Source organism: Pagrus major, chromosome 7 (assembly GCF_040436345.1).
Source record: "Pagrus major chromosome 7, Pma_NU_1.0".
Lineage (NCBI taxonomy): Eukaryota > Metazoa > Chordata > Actinopteri > Spariformes > Sparidae > Pagrus > Pagrus major.
This window is the reverse complement of record NC_133221.1, coordinates 3,021,657-3,044,130: the sequence shown is the minus strand read 5'-3', so window position 1 is coordinate 3,044,130 and position 22,474 is coordinate 3,021,657. Positions and strand designations below refer to the sequence as shown.

The 22,474-nt window shown below is 41.6% G+C and overlaps 1 protein-coding gene across 1 annotated transcript; it reads right to left on the bottom strand.

Annotated features, from left to right (window-relative positions):
- Positions 1-6,318: 6,318 nt before the first annotated feature.
- LOC140999302 (uncharacterized) lies at positions 6,319-21,380 on the bottom strand. Its single transcript, XM_073469632.1, has 21 exons — positions 21,347-21,380; positions 21,039-21,071; positions 20,877-20,939; positions 20,410-20,545; positions 18,878-18,987; positions 17,779-17,823; positions 17,540-17,672; positions 17,261-17,364; positions 16,479-16,491; positions 14,589-14,755; positions 12,615-12,647; positions 12,275-12,370; positions 11,541-11,676; positions 10,944-11,057; positions 10,814-10,854; positions 10,585-10,717; positions 10,369-10,472; positions 7,519-7,709; positions 7,188-7,407; positions 6,626-6,744; positions 6,319-6,408 (listed from the first exon to the last, which is right to left on the bottom strand). Exons 1-21 carry the CDS (start codon positions 21,378-21,380, stop codon positions 6,319-6,321), a joined length of 2,115 nt encoding a protein of 704 aa, XP_073325733.1.
- Positions 21,381-22,474: the final 1,094 nt, after the last annotated feature.

The window sequence follows — 22,474 nt, the reverse complement described above, 5'->3', positions numbered from 1 at the left end:
CTAGCTTTTAGCTGCTAAAGGAAATGTTTTCACGTAACATTTTCAGTCTTGATACTGCCTCTACTTTACAATGACTTTGGCTCAACTCTCACAACAATTTGCGAAACCCTTAAGTCTTTCTTAAAACTGTATCTAGGTGCCCATATGTACACTGAAACAGGATTTGCATGCTGTGATCATTCTTCCTGTTCATACTGGCCATATTATCCCCTGGTAATACTCTTTCAATATACTGTCAGTGACGGGGCTCAACAGGGACACTCAGTCTGGTGAAACACAACGAGGGAGTTTTATATGAAAAACACTTCACAGCCCGATTCTAAAAGAGTTGGGACGCTGTGTAGAAAAAAGACACAATGCAAACATTTGCAAAGAACTGACTTCAGTCCTGCTGCTCCTGAGCTCATGTAGTCAAATCATTTATACAATCATGTGTTTGACGACCTCGCCCCATCCTTGCTTGTGGACGACTGAGCCTTTGGAGGACGCCCCTTTCATACCCGATTATGATACGATCACCTGTTACCGATGAACCTGTTCACCTGTGGAAGCTTCCAACACAACAACTTTCAGGCTTTTGTTGCCGAGTCACAATTTGTTTGAAACACGTCGCTTCAGAATAGACATATATTTACACAAATCAGTGAAGTTGAACATGAAATAAATAAATTGTCTTTGTACTGTTTTAAATTGAGTTTATGTCAAAAAGGATCAGCAAATTATCACATTCCCCGATTCTGTTTAATTTGTATTTTACACAACGTCCCAACTTCTTTGGAAAGAGCGTTGTATACATATATAGACATATGTAGACATATAGTCTATGAGTACATTTCATATTGTAAACAAATAAATATGAGGCATTTTCTAGAGGTAGAGGTAGGAGTAGTTTAGATTCAAGCTGCACCTTAATCAGACACCAGATTAAAGTGCTGCTTACAATGTCCTTCTGAGAAGTAGTGGAGTAGAAGTACAGAGTGGCATTAAATGGAAATACTCAAGTACAAGTACAGTACCTCAAAATGTTACTTCAAAATGTATCTACTGACTTTACACCAATGTGGAAGTGCAAAACTTTCAACCTGCGTGTCATTTACATGTTTGTCAAAAATGGCTTTGAGACTAAAGAAAGACATCAGTGAACTCACTCTGGGCACTTTGCTTTTAGTTGCCATGTCGATCAGGATCCTCATTTCCTCCATGTTGTCTATAGTTGCCAGGTCAGTGTATTTCTCTCTGCAGTACCTCTGAGCTTCAGTCATGTTCTTCCAGTCAGAAACAAAATGGTACTGACGACGGACATGTGATGAGACAGCACTCAGCCCTGTAGAGACAGACATGCATACTGGTGACATTTGGGTGAAACATGACTTCTATGAATCATCTGGACTTTGTCACGTTGCATTTCAGTGTATTCAGGTGTGTCGTTGTCTCTGTCAGTAAAATCAGCTGTGGAATGTAACAAAGTCATTTACTTAAGTACTGTACTTAAACTAGTGACAGGGTTGGGGGTGTCTGTTGACACTTTAAGGACAATTTGCAGTATTTCTGTTTATGTAACTTTATATTTCTACTCCATTACATTTCACTGTAATATCAGACTTTTACTGCAGTACATTTAATTGTTATTCAGGTGAAGATTTTAGTCTAAAGACACACGACAACCTGAAATACAATAAAATACATAGTTATATATTACACCAGTGTTTCTCTGGGACGTCCCAGTAACTCAAGTGGTAGAGCATGCGTCTCATGCACAGAGGCTGATCATTAAAGGGGCACTACGTAGTTTTGGAGAAGAAATTCAAACTCAGAATTTTTATATTTACAATATTAATGAGGTAATAATACAAACTCAGAAATATTTATCTTTTCCATCAGTGAATAAACAAGCTGTTCTCAGAGGAGAATAAGGTCCCAGAACACTGTTTGAAGCTAGAGAGGTGGCAGGGTCCGCCACATATAAACAAAGTAAAACAGTATAAACTGTGTTGTCCCAACCCTCCAGGCGCCAGAGTTTATTTAGGAAAATATTCCGTTTGGATTTTAAGATTTCAAAAGGCTGTAGCTTGGAAGTGGTGAGAGATAAATCCATAGTGTAAATGAGAAAAATATTCATAATGACCTAAAGTTTGTGATGGGAGTAAATTGAATCATCTAATTTGCATATTGTGACGTCACCAGGTGACTGAAAGTAACTTTCAGTAAAACTGATTTTTGAACATATTTACACAGAAAAAAAATATTTATATTGTCATCTCATCCTCAAAAGAAAGGAACAGGAGTTTGATTGGAGTAAATTTACTAATATAATTCGTAGGAACAACAGAACAACAATGTGAGATTGTTGAAACATCACATTTCTGTGTGTTCAGGTGTACTCTCTGAACTTATTCATATCCACACTAGAGGTCGACCGATTAATCGGTTTGGCCGATTAATCCGCGCCGACAGGACGTTTTACAAACTATGGGAATCGGCGGAACTTGGCTCCGATAGTGGCCGATGGCTGCAGTTTTTTCCACAGCGCCATAAACTGCTTCTTCCCTGCGCTGCTCTCTGTCTCCCTGTCGCTCTGATCCCTGAGGGGCGGGGCTGCTCTTCACACAGAGAGAGCAGGGGAGAGAGAGAGACGGGCGTATGCAGCGGCAGAGAGAGGAGAGAAGTGAAGAAGATAACTCGAGACGACGACACGTGTTATTGGAAGTGCAATAAAACCTTCACGGGTTGAAAGTCAACAAACATAACCTCCTTGGCGGAGGCAATAAGTACCACTTGTTCAACAAGCACAAACGTGCATCATATTTCAGCATAAACAGCGACATTTTCACCGGCATGTTTTAGCCTCCATGACCGCAGTGCTCGTTAAGACAACAATTAACAGCTTGTTAAGAACACGCTCAAATGAAAGCTGTCTGTGTGTAGTCTGTTCAGCTTAGTTTGCCATCAATCTTAAAATTTGGCAATTTCTTGTAAACTTTAGCTGCTGGCTGAGACAAACCAGCCCCCCCCCTCGATTTGTTTCCAGATATTACTGAGTTTATATAGTGACTTTGCTGTTGTAAACTTTACTGTTGCTGCAGTGGAAACAATATGTAGTTATATTTGAAATATAAATGAATTCCTGTTCTGAATTTATTCTTTTAAAAAAAGACAATTAAAAAAACAAACCATTCTTTAGTATTGATAAAGAACAGGACTGTTAAGAGTTTGGATAAGATAAAGATAAAATCCTAACATACCATCCCTATAGCTGGTTAGTGGTTACAGCCTGACTATGGGAGGATGAGAAACATCACAGTTCAAATCCCTTCACTATACGCCTTGTTTAACCAGTGTTATTTTGTGATTATTATTTTTTATGGCACACAGTGCCATCACTCACAAAAATGTGAAGGATCACTTAATTTCCCCCCATTAAAGTGCAACTTAAATCATCCATGTAGATTTTAATAGATATCGAATACATACAAGTTTAAATTAAATATATTAATATTATATAATATTAATTATATATTAATTATATATTAATCACATATAATAACATTTCCTGCTCCAAACTATCGTTATTATATCAGCCTTTAAAAATCCACTATCGGTCGACCTCTAATCCACACACCATCCCGCACTCTCCGACCCTCTTCTACCATCCAGCTCTTTGCCCCATCTGCCAACCCAACCACCACGGGGTCAAGAGCTTTCAGCCCATCTGCCTCCAGCCTTTGAACTCTCTCCCACCAGACATTCACACTTCCGACACTATATATATGTATTATTGTACTACTGTATTATTGCACTATGTAATTGCATTTCATATTTATTTATTTAACTTCCACACCAATGTTACCTGATTATATTGTCTGATGTACTGTTGTTATGTTATGTGTGTTTTGTAAGGTGTCCATGAGTGCTATGAAAGGCACCTTTAAATAAAATGCATTATTATTATTATTATTATTATTATTATTATTATTATTACATTTAAAGCACATTTAATTGTTTTTTAGATCAACATTTTACATTAAAGGATGATAAACCTAAAAACAGAACACAACAATACATCATTATATATTAAACCAGGCGTTCCCAACTCTTTGGGCTCGTGACGTCTTTTTAAAAAAACTTCTGTGCTTCAGTTGTTAAAGAGTCTTTTACCTTCTAAACTTCTCCCATCGTTTATCAAATCCACTCCTCTCCCACTAAAAAATATAAACACTATACATGAAATATATATATGTATATGTATAATCACTACTTGCCTGATGCAGCCAAGATGAGCAGCAGAACTACGTCCATCTTCACTGGCTCTCTGTTCATTCTGATGTGAGCATTCAGACTCGCATCTGTTGAAATAGCTTAAACAGCTCACAGCACCTCAGGATCATTAGATATCATGTGAACAACTATTTGCATTTCATGAAAAGAACACGTCTATTCTGCAGGTATTTTTCCAGGAAATGATTTGTTTAATAGGAAACATGGGAAAAACAGGAGTGTTGGCAGATCTGTCAAAAAAAAAACCCTCAGTTGTTGTTGTCACGAAACATGTTTGTCACGCACCTTGAAGTCCGGCCTGAGGACTTTGGTGGCTGTAGCCTCGTCAGTGCTACCGGGGGTCATCTCGACAGGAATTATGCGCACAGCTCTTGATTCAAGCTCCAGTTTATTAGCTTGCACACTCAACACAAAGTACAACCACGAAAAGGGTCCATCTACTGATGTCAATGATATTGACTTTGTTTCTAAGACATCTGGTTTTATCTGTCATTTTCAGATGGCTCTAAATACTGCAACACCCATGAGCCTCAGCTGCGGTTGCCATAGTGAAGAATCCAGTTGTGAACATGGTGATTCAGAGCCATTCACAGCACAGCAGGGCAGGACCAGGCGGGACAGTCTCAGGCTCACCGGGCTGATTTACAGACGCCCCGACCAGGATTCTGATCTGAATCATATTTTGTGGAGACCGCTAACTACTTCTAACTGCAACTTTAGCTACCATTAGCTAGTTAGCCGTGTATTCAGCGGTGTTGATCCCTGAGGGGAGAAGAAACAGCAGCTCTCAATCCTTCATTTCTTCTATCAGGCTACTAAACGCAGCCAGTCGTCTCTGAAATGACATTATTTCAGACTGATCATTGATATGAACTTCAACAAAATGTGTTTATGTATCGTTGTCTGTTATTGACCTGTCAGTCCAAAGCTCCTGTACCAGAGGTGTAAACAAGCTGTTGTCGGCCTGGCTCCGCTCTGTTGGACCTGACGGCCCGGTGCTGCAGGGATTTGCATATCTAACTCTTCCTCCTCTCAGTGCTATGGATAAACAGATGCTAAAAAAAGCTCCACTAGTTCAGTGGAAAACTTGTTTCATTTCCAATGAAATGAAATAGAGAGAGGGGAGGGTGTGAGCTGGGCCAGAGTGCAGCAGCAGGAAAAGAGGGCAGGTAGCAGCGACTTCAATGTGCAGTGGAGCCTCAGTTGTGGGTAAATAAAGCTGCAGCTTCTCAAGACTGAGCTGAAGTCTCCCACGAGCAGCTTCATTACTGCTGGTGAAAGCGAAGGAGTCGAGCACAAACAACTTTGGCCCAGGAGGAAAACACACATCTCCTCTGTTTCCTGACTTCGGTGTGGACACAGAGCAGGAAGAGGCAAACACACAAAGATTTAGTGAGAAGCTACAAAACCACTGAGAAAAACAAAACCAACTAAAAAGGCCTTTCTCTAAGGTTTCCTGCTCAGACATGAGTTGAGTCTCACAACACAGGCTTGTTTGAGGGGGAGATGGGGGGTGGTCACGGGTCGGCGCAGCCCGCTTGGAGGTGGGCCGGCACACTGCGGCCCTACCAGGCGTGGTTAAACTGGTAATGCAAATCGCCGCTGCATGGATCGACTCAGCAACGCCCAAAGTGACAGTGGAAAAACCCCACAGCGCCCGGAGCTCCGAGTCAGAGCACAGTCACCTGAGAGGAGCTGAACGGCTAACTGAGCTACTGCTAACTACTGTTAGCTGAGCAACAGTTAACGCTGTCAGTCAGGAAACTGTCAGTCTCAGAGTCACTTTCTCTGTGAAATATGAGTCAGTGGATAAAGTTGTATGTTATACAGTCATCAGTGAGGCCTCGCCCCCCCGACACACTCAGCTCTGTGCCGGCTACGGTTTTTTCCAGCCTCATTTGCTTCTCATTTGTGAACAGTTATGTCATCAAATTCAGTGCCTGACATCAGTATTATTCAAGCTACCGTAGCCGTCATGAGACCCGCGTGAGTGCCGAGTAGGTTTTTAAACAACAGACACGAACTATACTGAGACTTCATCTTCTAGAGACCCCCAGTGAGCGTGACAGCCGTCAGCACGTCACCGTCACACAGAAAACACAGAATAAATACGTTAGTGGAAATAAACAGAGGCTGAAGCACAAAGGGGAAAGAATAAAGACATTAACACAGAAATACATTTAAAAATGAACAAATTAATAATAACATGGAAAAGTTGATAAATGTGTGAATTAACTGTAAAGGTAAATACACACAGGAGCAAATTAAATAACAGAAACATTAATTTACGCCTACATTTATCTATTTATGTTTGATTTTTGCAGTGTCGGTCCCTCGATACGTCCTTTACCTTCTGGTTGTCTGCCGTGTTCCTCACACTGGCCAGGTCTGTGTGGTGTTGTCTGCAGTAGCTCTGGGCCTCAGTCCAGTTCATGTTTTCTTTGGTGAGGACAAACGTCACATTCAGCCCTGAAAACAGACGTGCAGAGGTACAAACCCTGACCTACAGTCAGCCACCCATGCTGTGTCTGTGGCAGCATCCACGGCACTATAAATCCCCAGAGATGTAAGGAAGTACGCCAATAAAATATCAAAATCTAAGTTACAATGTGAAATCACTATGGAGCTGTCCGTCACCACATTCGTCCACAAATGCACATCAGAGATGTTTCGCCTCCTGTTCTTGACCCGCTTCGGACCGAGACAGTCACAGGGGATAAACCTGTTAATCGTCGAGGTGTGTGTGTCATCAGACTCTATAATTCGCTTCATGGCCCGGATTATCGCATCGAAGTGAAGGCAGACTTCACACCGAGCTGCTTTAAATCACATTCATGTAACCGAAGACGAAGAGGCAGAGAGGTCAAACACCAAACTGGTACATTTGCAACTTCACTACTTCACATCCTCACCTCTGACATCCATGCAGACCGCCTTAAAAGCTTTGTGACATCCGGCATCGCTCCATAGTCCGTTATCATACATCTCTGCGCAGTGTTCCCCACTGTGGTCGTTGTTCGGTTCTTCAGGCGACCATCTTCTGAACTCAGTCTCCTCGTCTTTGTAGATCCTGGTGTCTGACAGTGACCACCTCCAGGTGTCCAGGTCATCGTACAGCCCGATCCAGGCAAACTGAAAGCAAAGTTTGAATAGTTAAATAGTAATGCAGAACTTTAAAACCATCCATCACACTTAATGGTCAAAAATGGCTTTGAAATGAGAAAGAGAGTAGAGTGAACTCACGTGGCTGTATTCAGAGTCCACCACTGAGCTTTTATCTGCCATGTCGATCAGGATCCTCATGTCCTCCATGTTGTCTATAGTTGCCAGGTCAGTGTATTTCTCTCTGCAGTACCTCTGAGCTTCAGTCATGGTCTTCAGGTCAGAAACAAAATGGTACTGACGAGGGACATGTGATGAGACGGCACTCAGCCCTGTAGTGACAGACATGCATACTGGTTACATTTGGACCAAAGATGACTTAATGACCTTCTGGTTCCGGCTCAGATCGTATGTAAAACTGTGAGCTGTTTGTTCAGAACTTTTCTTTATTTTTGTACGTATTAAAGAAGGTTAATGAGGCTTAATTAGTAACCAGAAGAAAGATATTTTCTGCACGACTCGACGGCTCTGAAGCCCACAGCTGAACCGTAACAATGACAAAGCCTGATTTTTCATTGAGTTAGACTGTACATCAAGCAACAATACCACATTCAATAATATTAGGAAAGAGGAAATTATAGATAAGACTTGCCTGATGCAGCGATGATGCTCAGAAAAAGTTTTTCCATCCTCGTCTCTTCCCTGTTTCTCTCTCTGTGTCTGTGACTGCAGACGTGCAGCTTTTAAAATCACTCGTTATTCATTAACTATTATCTTCGTCACCTTCAGCTTCATGCAAAGTCGTCATGTGAGCGCTTATTTGCCGATCAGGCTCCTCAGTCTCTTACTGTTTACACTGTGCTGAATAGGTTGTTCAGTCAAGAACCAGGAGCCTTTGTTCAAAAACATGTCCTGATATCTGTTGATGTTGGATGGTTCAAACATGTCGAGGGGAGCACGGCCACATCAAGTCAAGGAAATAAGAAGATCTGAGCTGAATGAAGCAGAGATGTAAACATTCAGACACCAGACCTGCTGGTTCATCCTGAGACCGCTCAGGAGATGCACACAGAAAACTCACAAATAAACAAAAACCAACCTGTATTAACTAAAGTCATTAACTCAAGTATTGTATTTAAGGGCAATTTTGACTTTACACTACAACTCTTCTATAACTGATTCTCATTATATTACTCAATGGGACAAATAATACACCTCTTCGGTGAAAATTGATGGCATCATGGATAAGAAAGTATACCACAACCTTCTGGTGAGGCACGGAGTCCCATCTGGGAGTCGTCTTATTGGGCCTGGATTTATTTTCCAAGAGGACAATGACCCAAAACATTCTGCTAACTATTGCTGGAAAAACCTGCGACAGAAGGAATCTGCTGATGGACTGGCCCCCTCGAAGTCCGGACCTCATCCCCATCCAGCAAATTTGGGGCGAGTTGGAAAATAAACTGGACAGATCTATTGTACATTCAAAGGAAAGACTTTGGCTTGAGTTGCAGAAGACATGGGATAACATTAGTGTTGAAGTTCTCAGGAAATATATTGACACTAAGAGATGTGCTGCTGTAAGTTAAAAGTGGATAAAAACAGTAGGACTCACTTCATCTGATATTTGTTGTGCTCAGCGCAACAATCTGCATGTTTCAAATGAAATGAAATCATGTTTTGGAGGCAAGAAAAAGGTCAATATTTCCAGATCAGTAATGTCTTTTTTTTATTCAATAGCTTCGGTGTCGTGTGACCCAGTGACTCCAGACCGATGCCGGATTGTATTGACATATATGACACATCTGTTTCCATTATATTTTAATACTTCTTTTATTTTATATGAATATTTATTATGAGAATTCAGCAGTTTTTTTTTCAAAATCTATTTCAAACAAGATAAAAGGTGAATTTTAAGACATTAGTATCGAGGGACGGACTGGAGGAGTAAAGAGTTTATTTAGGACAGTTAACTTCTGTAGTATTGTACCTGTACAGATAATAGTACATATGTTTTAATAAGAATACAACAAAAATGAGACCCACCAAATCCCCAGAAAAATAAGCTTCATAAATGACCTAGATTATCTGATAGTTTAGTGTAATGATACAGAATATAAGGCAATCCAATGCGAGTTTATTTGTGTTGCACAATAAAGAGGGAAACTATTCTTTATATAAAAGTAAAATTAAATCCAATAAAAACAGAAGAGGAAATAAAACTGCAGCACAGAACATTAATCAGAGGTTCGTTAAATCCATCTGTTTGTTAATTAATCACGCTATGTTTAGTTCATATGGCCCGAGTGCACCATACTGGCTCTGTATGAGATGATGGTGTCTCTTCTGTTTCTTGGTTACTTCCTTGTTGGCTCAGAGAGTCGCAGGATCTGCAGCAGAACAGACAACATATTGACTTTAGAAGAAGTGTCTGAGAAATGACTCATTTCACTGTCATAACTGGAGCCGTTCGGTCCAATAACATCTGTAAAGTCTAGAAGAGCCGCACGATTAAATGATTTTATCCTCATTCAAGTTAGCCGGGCGCTAAACAGGAAGTTAGCCGGCTCGGTGGGCGGAAGTCTCTGGTGCGCTCGCTCTGTGGGCCGCACGCTGCCGAAGCTATGTGGAAAAGCCCCGGCTAAACAAACGTAAAGTTGCAACATGAAGAAACGTTCAATTTTAACTGGATTTATAACATTTATTCTGGATATTGAGATGACATCTCAGAACAATCATAACCTTTGTGCTGTTGATCCGTTTATGTTTCTCTGTAAGCCAAGAATCCAAACAGGGTAAAACAGATGTGACCTGAATGACACGTCCTTGTTTCATGTTTAATCTGTGGTGTGCTAACAACGTGATGTGGATATACTGTACTTCAGCGTCATTCATTTTCCTCCATCTTGTGTACTAAACAATTTGGTTTCCAGGACCACAGATTAGCTTATGTAGAGTCAAGCAACCCGACGTGGCCGATGAGCTACTTACACTGACATCTGTAAGCCACCTCCAGGTACTTGTAAGTGCCACCACAGGGATCTCCAAACACCGAGTTGCTTGCTTTGACAGTGCAGCTGCTCTTCCCGTTACAGCTGTGGATGCAGATTAATGTGACTGAATGCAGCTTTGAATGTGCACAGAAGAAGAGGGAATATGGGTGTCCTCATTTGAAAACACGAACATGTACGGTATCTATCCCCGTACCTCTCAGCAACTTTAGTAGTGGGGCTTGAGCAATGGGTGTTTTGGAGCTCACGGGCAGGACGTTTGAAAGAGCATGTGCTCCTGTCACGGCGTCCATAATCGGCACCGAGGACAAATATAACCTGCCCTTCATCTGACAAAAAGAGGAGGAAGAGTAACACGTATAAATGTTGACATGCAAAGAAAATACAAGTGAAAACGCAAACAAAAAGAGATCTTGTGATCTTACCACACTGCAGGATTGCCGAAGAATGTTCACATGCTACAGTGCTGACTGTCAAAGCAAAGACGGGTCTCATTAAACATATTGCTCTTATCAAACTTATTCGTTTTTTTTGTGTCACACACAGAACTGTTACTGACCTGCTGGGATGCAGAGGTAGGTGGTGTCCAGGTATTTGTAGATGCCATAGCAGGGATCAGAAGTGTGGACGGCAGCTGTGCTTAACTCACACACCCTCTTGCCATCACAGCTGCAGGGAGAAGATCAAGAAGATTACTGAGCTGAATGTTAAATATCATTAATAACAAATTAATACATAAATAAGCAAATATTATTCATTGCAGTTTCCTTTTAGCCAACTTCTTGAACTATTACTGTGAACTAACTCCTGGATCGTTTCATTACTCGTTACTTCTAGTATGCTGTTTGAAATGTTAATCATTAGTTGTTACTTAGCTAACAATTTAAACTAGAAGCCTATTTTTATCCAACTATTTGAACTATTTATTTATTACTTCTTACTTCTATCTAACTATTTGAACTGTTTGCTCAGTATCTAGCCAGCTATTTGACTGGTTTAGTCATTACTCTCTCCCTTTACCTTATTGTTAAACTAATCCTACATTTGTGTACATGCTGCATCAGGCCTTACTACTCGTTTTGCCCAAACAAAACAAAAAAAAAAAGAGTAATTAGTTAATACAATTTTAACATTTTAAATTTTATTGCTTACTTCTTCTTGAAGATTTGCAGGACGCCCTTCTGAGAGCACTTTATATTGTGCAGCTGCTGTGGAGGTCTGCCCTCACTGCAGGTCTCTCTGTCAGTTCGTCCATACTGCGCTGTCTGCACGTGGATCACTCCGCTGTCTGCGACGCACCGCAGAGGACACAAGAGCCGAGGGAACAACAGTTCAAATGGTGTCACACAACAAAAATATAATAGAGGAAAAACCTACGTCTGTCTGTACTTTCTTTGTGGCCCTCAGATCTGTGCCCACTGAGCATGTTGACCTTTCAAAACAATCACAGGTACACGTTTTTGGGTTAAAATACCCGGTTTTGTCCTCATAAACAACGAGAAAAGTCCAGATGTCTCGTCAAAAATATCCAGTAGTGTCGTGCTTGCTAATGTGTTGTAGACGTGACAAAAATGCCAACATTTATTCTGGCTACAGGGCTCAGTGTGTGGCAGCAGGATGGTGTGTGCAGGACTGAGGACTCAGAGGGTTTCCTTCAGTAACAACTTGAAGAAATGATATCTGTCACTCACGTGTACCAGCCACAAATCATACATTTAAATTTCTCCTTTTTATTTATAGAACTGAAAAAATGTCTCTCCCTTCTCTGTGAGCTACAGGTTTCTTAGCTTTTTGCACTCAAAACAGTCAAATGTTAAGATATTTGGTCTTGAAGAGAAAAATAAAAACAACAAGCGACTGTACTGTGCGTCTGCTTGTGGCCGTACCACAGCTCAGGCGGTGGACATTGTTATGGCCATCACAGGTGATCGCTCTCTCTGTGGACGCAGGGTACAAACCAGGTATTTCGGCTCTGGAAAAGTCTGGAATAAAAAGGTTTGTTTTAGAATTAGTGTATATTGCTGAATAAATGTTGCAAGCAAAGAGACAAAAATGAAGATTGTTAAAAAGGGCACTGGTTATCAGTGACTTTTCTATGGCGCTGCACATTTTTGCCACAATCTCTGGCACAAGAATGTCCTTTGGTTTTAAATAAGTTCTTATCTTATAATTTTACACTTAAAAGATGTGCAAGCATCATTATACAACATTCAAACATTCATTTACCTGCTCTCATGATCAAACATGTTGCTGCCAGCACTGAAAAATAAAAACAAATGTTTATTTATCTTACAGCTGGAAGCTCTTTTGTTACAATCTGTTACCGGAATTGAAATTCGGCCCCACAGAACGTGAATTTACATTCAACTTAACAGGGGACGCTGCCAACATGTCAGGCTTCACATAAGAAAAACGGGCTTTGGACTTGGATTTCAGCACCGGACAGTTCCCTTTCCGATGACAGTAATGGCGATGATCCGCGTCGGATTTAACCACTGAACGATCTGCTCCAAAAGGCGGTGGCGCATGAACGTTCAGACTTTTATCTTTACCAAAAAAAATAACCAACATCTTTTTGTCCACCAGATGAGCGCACGTGAGCTCTGTGAGTTAACTCGTACTCATCTACCAAAACAGCAGCCTCGGCCTCGTTCTTAGCCTGTTTCTCCGCAACATAAGTCGCAACCCGCTCTGGCAACGCACCACCGTTGGCACCGCAAGCGCAAATCTCTGGCAAATTCCACATTGGTCTGATCTGAACGTTTCCTCATGTTCCTAAAACGCTGACGTTAAGCCTCTGGAAACAACTCGTAAGCACGCAAGACCGACGCTTTTACAGTTTCATAATTACGAGAGTTTTCCAAACTCAGAGCAGAGAAAGCCCGCTGCGCTTTCCCCGTCAGAGCGCACTGAAGCAGAAGCGCACGGCGTGAACCAGGCCGCCCTTGCGCATCAGCCACTCTCTCAAACAAGAGAAAAAAGGTATCTACGTCCTTGTCATTGAACGGAGGAATCAACCGCAGACTAGTGACAATATCGCAGGTAGCATCTCCTCCCCCAGGTGTCGGCAATTTTCCGGGAGGCTCTTCTTCACCCTCCTCATCTGATGCGTAATGGGATGCATTAATCACACGCACAGCACATAGAGCCGACTGTTCTTTTAACATCACTTTTGAGACGTATAGACGGGACTTCAATTTGTAATGATCAGCCACTTGTATCAACTGGACCTTGGACAATACATCAAACACAACCTCAGAAGGTTCCTCCACGAACTTTTCAACAAGCGATGCCATTATCTAAGCAACTGCGGCGCGCACATTACCAACTCAACACCAAAGACAGAACACAAAACCACAACGGGAAGTCCAGCGACAATACAAGCCACGACCCAATGACCATTTCCCTCAGGCAAAACAAAATAACCCAGGTAATTAACTAAACGCGAGGCTTCAAACAGGCCGGTGGTGGGATGAATTAAGCACCAAGCCCGCAGGAAGGGCAAAACAACCAGAAACTGGCGATTCCACCAATTCCTCGGGGTGACACCAGAGACAACTGCTCAAAAATAATAAACCACACGTCCCAAAAACACGCGAATAAGGAAGCCTGAAAGGTAAAAGGCCCAGCAGATATACCGCGGAGCTCACCAAACCTCACTCTCCGACGTTCCGGCGCACGAAAAACGCACCGCTTTCCGCTCCAATTAACACTTTTCCTGCAGCTGTTTGAAAAGAACAGAGGGGGGAAAACGCACAAATTACAAATAATAGAAAGTGTGAATAAACCAATAAATCAACAACTACCAGGCGCAGGTAGGACCAACACAGGTACATGCGTAAAGGCGGACAAACTGTTTGGACGAGCCCCCATTTAGATTTAGATTTTTGAAAAACCTCAACATCAAACAAAACCAAAAGACAAAGCAAAGCTTTCGCGCCGTCACTTCAAAGGCCAGCGCCACTTTATGTCCTCGGTTGGGAGACGCCCCCGCGCGCTGGCACATCCCCATTCACAGACACACGGGACCAGGCCCACAACAGAAACAAGGTTCCTGCAGAACAGGGATGAGAACACAATCAAATATAATACAGAGATTTTTCAGTAAGAAAGCACAAATGTTACAACATTAAAATTCAAGCTTCCTGGTTTTACATGAACCTCGTCATCATGTTTGTCACCAGTCAGTTTTGTACTCACACAGTGTGGTGCTGAGTCCGGAGCGGAGCATGGTGTCGAAAGAGTCCAGTTTCAGGTGAAGAGTCGAAGGTGCTCGAAACAGACAACTGCTTTTTATTGTGTCTGGGTCAGAACTGCCTCTCTTTATGCAAATCAAGTCTCCTGTCAGTGTGTCCAGAACGTCCCTTCTGAGTTGCAGCCCACAGAAAGAGGAAGGAATCTTAAAATGGTCCGATAACTACACACATTTTTGAAAATGTCACATACAGTTTGTTACATAAGTGATTGTTATCATTTGGCAAGGTGCTGGAACAGACAAGGAAAAGGACTGATGTGTCCAAAGCTTCCTGCTCGGCAAACGTGACTTTCAGGTCAAACATGTCACAGCCCAAAGCTTCAGCTGAGGACACCTTGGTCATGTCCTTGGCCACGGCCACCCTGAAACAATTAGCAGCCACCCTAATTGTCAGCGATGTATTGGCACTGACATTATATTCTAAGAGATTATTGTTACTCTTAAAATGCACTAAAATGCAGATTTATACTGTAGTGTCTGAAAACTTCTTGTGGAGGGATGAGCCCCCTGAACTCCCCGAGCGGGGCCAGGGTGCATGGCCTCAGTATTTCTACCCTGGGTAAAACCCTGAGCAGGTGTCAGATAGTCTGACCGGGTGCAAACCTGCCCTCCAATCCAGGACTAACACATGTTCAGATTCGAGGAATGGGCAGGAGACGACACTGTGCGACTCACAAACCCTCGACAAAAACCTTTTACAACTTCTCCCCTGTGGTGGGCAGAAACATGAGTTTCTATGCTCTCCACCAAATGTCCTGAATATTTGAGGTTCACTAAAACTAACTTGAATCAATCAATCATACTTGATTTGTATAGTCAAGCAACCATATCCTGCAACCCACACACACTCCACCCTCCTCACCACAAACAACACCAGGGACAACAATCCAACAAACTGAATCCTGAGCCAACAACAGCACGGACCCCACAAATCATGTGGCTTTAGCTTCATTTTCATCTGTAACTTTATTTTGCTTTTTGTTTTTATCGTCTTTTCAATGCAACTTTGACATTTTCCTAATGTTCCCCTTATTTTTAATGCATTTCTGTCCGTGTAAAGCACTTTCCTCATTCCTTGTGTCTGAATCGTGCTCTATAAACACATTTCACTTGCTTCAGATTCATCGTGTTTTTAAGTTGATGATTTTGCAAACTGGAACCGTTAATTCTGCATAAATTTAATGGAGCCAATTTGACAAAAGTTAATAAATGTTATAGTATAAGACAGCGTGTACATTCCGACTTATATAATCAGCAGAAATCGTCAGTGATTACAACACAAACACACGCGGTCACAGGAGGGAAATGGCAAATTTATTAAACAGCATTTTCCAAACACAGAGGAGATTCAACGTGCATTACATAAGGTGGAAAAATACATTGAAAACACAGTTAAAATCAATATAGTGTAAAAATGAAAAAGTATAAATTCAGGTTATAATAAAAAAAAAAGCAGCAGAATTTTAGATTTAGATTTTCTGTTGAAGCAACATCATGTAGAAACTGTCATGTTGTGCCAGACTTAATGTTGGTGTTAACTACACACAACACATATAACAATGCAATGTGTTGACAACCTGTATGTTGAAGTGAACATGTATGTAACGCTGTGATCCTCCTCTCTCCACTGAAGCCACAGAAACAAGAGGCAGAGACACCATTCACCCTGTCACAAGACACTGGACCATCAGCAGGTTATAGGGGGGAAAATAATGTTGCTTTAAATTAAAATTTGCTCAGCTCCGTTGGTTCCCACACTTCTCTTGTCATTGATCACAGACAGATGAGACATTTTGTTGAATATGAATGATGTGACATTACTGTGGTTTCAATACGACCCGACAGGATCTGCAACAGAACAGAAGACACATTCATGTTAAACGGATCATTTAAGTGACTCTTCTTAAGGTTGCTGTAAGCGTTACTCTATTTAATAATTTTATGAATAATTGTTAAATTGCTTTATACTCCAGCAGAGTGTTTGGTCAGTAACCCATGTCTCTCCTCCTCCTGCTCATGCCGTAAAAGAGAAAATACATTTCCTGGTATCCCTGCCCACACGTGTCATATTGTATCACATGTTGGGGGCAAGCTGGGGAAACCGTCATTAAACCACTGGAGTCTCTGTTTAAACAAACCTAAAAATCTATTCAATATCACCACAGTAGGATTTTGGGAAAAGCATAATCTTCTGAGCTTTGAGAGTTTTAAACTATTTGCAGATTTGTGCCTCGTGTACAGAACTTTAAATGGTTTGGCGCCACCTCCATTAGTAGATTCATCATGCAAGTGTGGTGACGTGAAGAGGAGGGAGGCGAACGCTAACTGCAGAACAGACAGGAAGTGGACTTACAGCAGCTTTGACAAATGTTTTTCCTCATCGTTAGAAATGATCATTGTTGTTTCACTTCAAAATACAAATGTGGCCTCAACACATAACTGTATACTTTTGAATTTACAAAGGCTGGGATTGTTTGTTTCAGCACTAGTACGTCAACCTTATGCAGAGATATCTCTATATTTCAAAATGTTTACCATCATCTTCCTTTTTCACATCCAGACCACAGATAAGCCTCTGTGAGGTGAAACAGCCCAACATGGCGTCGGAGCTACTTACATTGGCATGTGTAGGCCACCTCCAGGTACTTATAGGTGCCGACACAGGGGTCTCCAAACACAGAGTTGCTCGCTCTGACAATACAGCTGTTTTTTCCGTTACAGCTGTGGACGCAGATTAATGTCATTTATAAATACAGGCGTAAATGTGCACCGAGATATGTGAAATCTGTGTGTGATTTAAAAGATGGCATCAGAATATTGTACTTTGATTGGGATGTAAAATGACTTTGACTTCCACGATCAGGAGTTGAAATCAACAAAGAGTGTGCGACTGTACCTTTCAGCCACTTTTCTCGTAGGGTGTGAACAGTAGACGTTTTGGATCTGAACAGCAGGACGTTGGTAAGAGCATGTGGTGCGGTCACGGCGCCCATAATCAGCACCGTACACAAGAATAACCTGCCCTTCATCTGATGAAAAGAGGGAGATTTCAGGAGGCAGGTGACAAAATGAACAATTTATTTCATTACTATTGTACCATACATACAAAAACATATACAAAAAAAGTGATCTTACCACAATAAAGTTGTGCCAAGGAGTGCTCGCAAACCACAAGGTGAACTGTGTAACATAAAGTAGATCATCGCACTGTTAAACGCCCGCTCACACCAGAAAGCGGCATGTTGAACGTGTGTCTTTGTGTAACATTCAGTGCTAGAAGATTGGTGAGGTTGGGAGGACTCACAGAAACAGTTGTTGAACTACGAGCTAACGCGATAAGCTAATCAGTCACAACAGCTCTCCACGCTTCTTTCTGTTTTCTCTGTGCTCGACCGTTCATCCCTCTAAGGTTTCATTAATCTCTCTGAACAATCAGTCTTTCTGTAGCGTGTTAGCTTGGTTGCTACACAGCATACTTGCACCAGTATTTATATTACAGTGCAGTTAATACTCAGACAGATGGGGGGTAAACAAATGTGAATCACGCAATTAAGCCCTGATAGCTTCCTCCATTTTGAAGTTTCTAGCTCTCCCTTCTTTTAAAGGTCCAGCCCAGTCACCAGAAGAAAATGTTGGCATGTTACGTTTCTGCAAACCACGGGTATGTTCCACTGTATACTACTGTGTACTATATCAACATTTCTACGATAAGCGTAATATCACATTACATGTTTAAAGGGAACCTAAACCCCAGAGGTTTGCCTCCTGAAAGCTGCCTCAAGGATCCACTAATAGCAAAAATCAACCGCAATAGCCAGGTTTCAACCTGTAGAGATGAATGTCAAGATATCGTCTTTAAGAGCTGACTTTCCTCTTGGGGGGAGGAGAGGATGGTGGAGGCATTACAGCCAGGCGAGGAGGCTGCCAAGCCAGAGACCACTGTTCGAGGTGGCAATTCAACATTTGTAGGCTGAGACCACTGGGTATTTTTAAAGAGACGTCCAGACATTTTCCAGCCGTGTTTCAGGCCACAGAACCAGGTGAGACAAAAAGTGGTATTTTCCTAACCAAGTGGTTTTGGTAACTAAATCTAACCAGACCAAGAGCACAACCATGTAGCAAGATAAAATAGAAAACAGAGACACAGTGTTAGCGTCTTGTTAGCGATTCCACTGTTTTAAATGCTGATGTGAGCGTGTGTTTGAACTTAATTTCATGCAGACATGTGACTGACTTGCTGGCAAGCAGGTGTAGTTGGTCTCCAAATATTTAAAGATGCCCGGGCAGGGATCAGAAGTACGGACGACATTTGTACTCAGTTCACACACTCTCTTGCCATCACACCTACAGGAAACACAAACAGACAATACAAAACACAAGTATGGTAAATTAAATAAAGTCAGAGACTATCAGAGACTTTTACTATTCAGCATCTACATTTTAAGTGTGTTATAGTAATACACAGGATTTTATACACAGGATACGTGACATTGCTGGCTTCATGTATATGCTGAAGTTGTTGCATTCAGACATTCAGGTGCATGTCTGACAGGACACGTTTAAGTGTACTAACATATCTCTGTTAGCCAGCTGCACTTAGAGATTAATGCTGATATAACATGTTAATGTACCTACAAGGAGTGATTCATAAGTTCATGGCCAAAGGTAAAAGGAGACGAGTTATAAAGTTCTCCAAGAGGAACAGCTTTTGTGGTATTTCTGTTTCGGGTACCTGAAATCTGACATCCAGGCGTGCGAAGATGAATTCTTCCAACACTCAACCTGTTTATCTGATTTGGCAACATCAGACTACAAGATCTTCCCCAAGATAAAGGAGGAGCTCCGAGGTCTGCATTTTTACAGTGATGATGTTATCACTGCTGTAAACCTGCTGTAAAGCTGTGTGTGTAAATGTAGGGAAATATGTTGAAGAATAAATAGTAAGGGGTTGCAACAATTATCAAAGCACTTATATATGTAAGTATATGTCTATATGTCTTGTTTATAACAGCATTTGGTGAAACTGGATCATATTTTAGGGAGGTCTGACGTCCTCTGGCTGCTCTGCCTCAGGTGATCAAGTGATTTCCTGAAAGTCACCTGTAATTGCTGCGTACTTTAGCTACAAGTTAGCTCTGCTAGCTGACTTTGCTAGGAGGACTGCAGGGGAGTGCTGGTGTTTACTGTGCTATCACAGCAACCGCCAGTAGGAGGAGGCACCGGAGCCGGAGTCGGTAGAGTGGGCAACATAACCAGGCTCAGCAGCCTCTACAGACATCATGACAGAGGTGAAGAGACCAAAGAGGACAATGTCTGAGGAGACTCGGAGGAGAAAAAGAGAGCAGCCAAGAAAGAGACACGAGTCTCAGACCGGCTTTCAGTCATTTGTGCAGCTTCCCTGAATAAAAGCCCATTTGGAAAGATAATCAGCCAGTAGCATGTTAAAGTCAGATGTTATGGTCTCTGGTTCAGGTTACGTTAGCTCGACATGCTGTTACTATTCTGAGTTGTGTGTGGCGCTTGTGAAACCTTTGACTGCGGCGTGGGAAAAAGCATGCATGTTCACTTCAAGACGCAGCATTGTTACTACATGCTGACTGTTGTTTGTAGTTAGCACGTAAGGTAACATTTCATCTGAGAAACTGTTACAATCACCTGGTATTTGTTTTTATGACAGGTGTGTTGCGCCAAATGAAACAAAATACAACATAATGTTGCTTTAATCAAAGATGCACATGAGGACATTTTGGACTTTATTGTGCCTACCTCCTCCTGAGGACGTCCACAGTGCCCTGCTGAGAGCACTTTGTGTTGGTGAGCTGTTGTGGAGGTCTTCCTTCACTGCAGGTCTCTCTGTCTGCGCGTCCATACAGAGCTGCCTGCACACCGATCACACCGCCATCTGTTACAGAGAGTGAAAGCAAAAAATAAGACTGAAAGAGTGACAGTATTTAGTGGATATAAGAAACTATGATCTATGACAATGGACTTGTTTTTGTCATAAAATACGAAAATTAAAAGAACATTTTTGGTACGCTGCAACTTCCTTTATCCAACCCACAGAGCTCTGATCCTACATATGATCAGGAAAATAAATGTCACTGGGAAATATTCAACTAGGTTCCTGTAGAAAGTCTCTGTGTGCCTCGACATGGATTGAACGGTTTATTTAGGTCGTCCAACACCAAATGAACTGTTGGTTGTGGTTAGAAAGCTTTAGCATTGAGTCGTACCACAGCTTAAATGTTGAACGCTGAAGCCGTTGTCACAGCTGATGACACTCTTTGTGGAAACATCTAAAAAAAAAAAAACAGACATGAAAGTTTGAGTTTGAGGGTGTTGAATGCATGTATGTAAAAAAAGAAGAATGTCAGCATTGTAATACTGATATTTACCTGCTGTCATGAGCAAACAGGTTGCTGCCAGCACTGAAAAAAACACATCACTACTGTCAATCTGTGTTTATCTTGTTTTTACAAGACACACACACACACACACACACACACACACAGACAGACACTCGGCGTCCCATCAGACCACTCAGTGACAGCGCAAAAAACATGCTTAATTTATAGACTCAAATTGCAATGATGATGATGATCCATCAGGCATCCTATAACTCCAATCATATATCATGAAAGTATTCAGCTTCTTCAACAAGAAAGTATGAATCTCATCTATGAAGACGAGGAAGTGTACTCACGCAGTGTGCTGCCGCTGAGCCTGAAGCTGATCATGGTGTTGGTTGCGGGTCAGTAGCAGGTAAGAACAATGGCAGCTGGATCAGTCACACCTGTATTTATTGTGTTCGGTCAAGTACTGTATTGGCTCCTATCCAGTACATTGTTTTTATGTAAACACACGATTGAGGTCAGGTTGTCTGACTTATTGGGTGTAGCAGAGTGTGAGGAAGGTAATGATTTACTTTATGGTCCAAGATTATCAAAAGGAAGTAAAGACTTCTTGGAAGATCTTTACCACATTCTCATGAAGGACATTTACAAAGTGCATCACTCACTGCGGACCGCTTCCTGTTGTTTCAACCCGATAACATAAAATGATTCATGGCTTCTTTTAAACACGAGTTTCCTTAAAGGAGTGTTTGTAGACTTTGTCAGGACATGTGCACGTCTCTCCATGTCTCTCTCCAGTGTATATACAGTGAACCAGTCTGTCTTTTTTTAAATCTAAAATGTATTTTCTGTTCCTCGTCTTTTGCTGTACTTTTTCCTCCCTTCTGTTACCATATTTATTGTGAACGCTACGAACCAAAACACCACAGCAAATTCTTTGCATGTGCCAACCTACTTGGCAGTTTTTCTGTTGACTTCCTGGATTACTTGGAAGCATGTGCAGGTACTTTTTCTGTTGACTTTTCCTTGAACATTCGAAGGTACCAACGCTAATCTGATGACCCTGATCTGATAGCATTGAGTAGCTCTACTGGTTCATATCGGTTCATAATGAAAGCTATGCCAACAGTCTGGTTAAAGACAAACAAGTCACTGTACTACTTAATATTTCTATGCCATCACATCTCAGAGGCAAATACCTGGACCTGGATGACTGGAGTTACTTCTCAGGTTACAATATTACATCCCCTTCCTGTCCAGTAAAAACCATGCATCTACAGATGTGCTGATTTTGTATGTTTGTGATAAACTGAGGGTTGAAGTGATCCTTGATGAGTCCAGAAAATTCTCCTCTTATGGAGCTAAAAACCTCTTTAAAAACCCTCTAGATGAGCTGGAATCACCATCACAAACTGAAAACAGGCTGTTTTTCTGACTTTTTCAGAAATATGTGGTTCTCAAAGGACAGGTTTATAAAC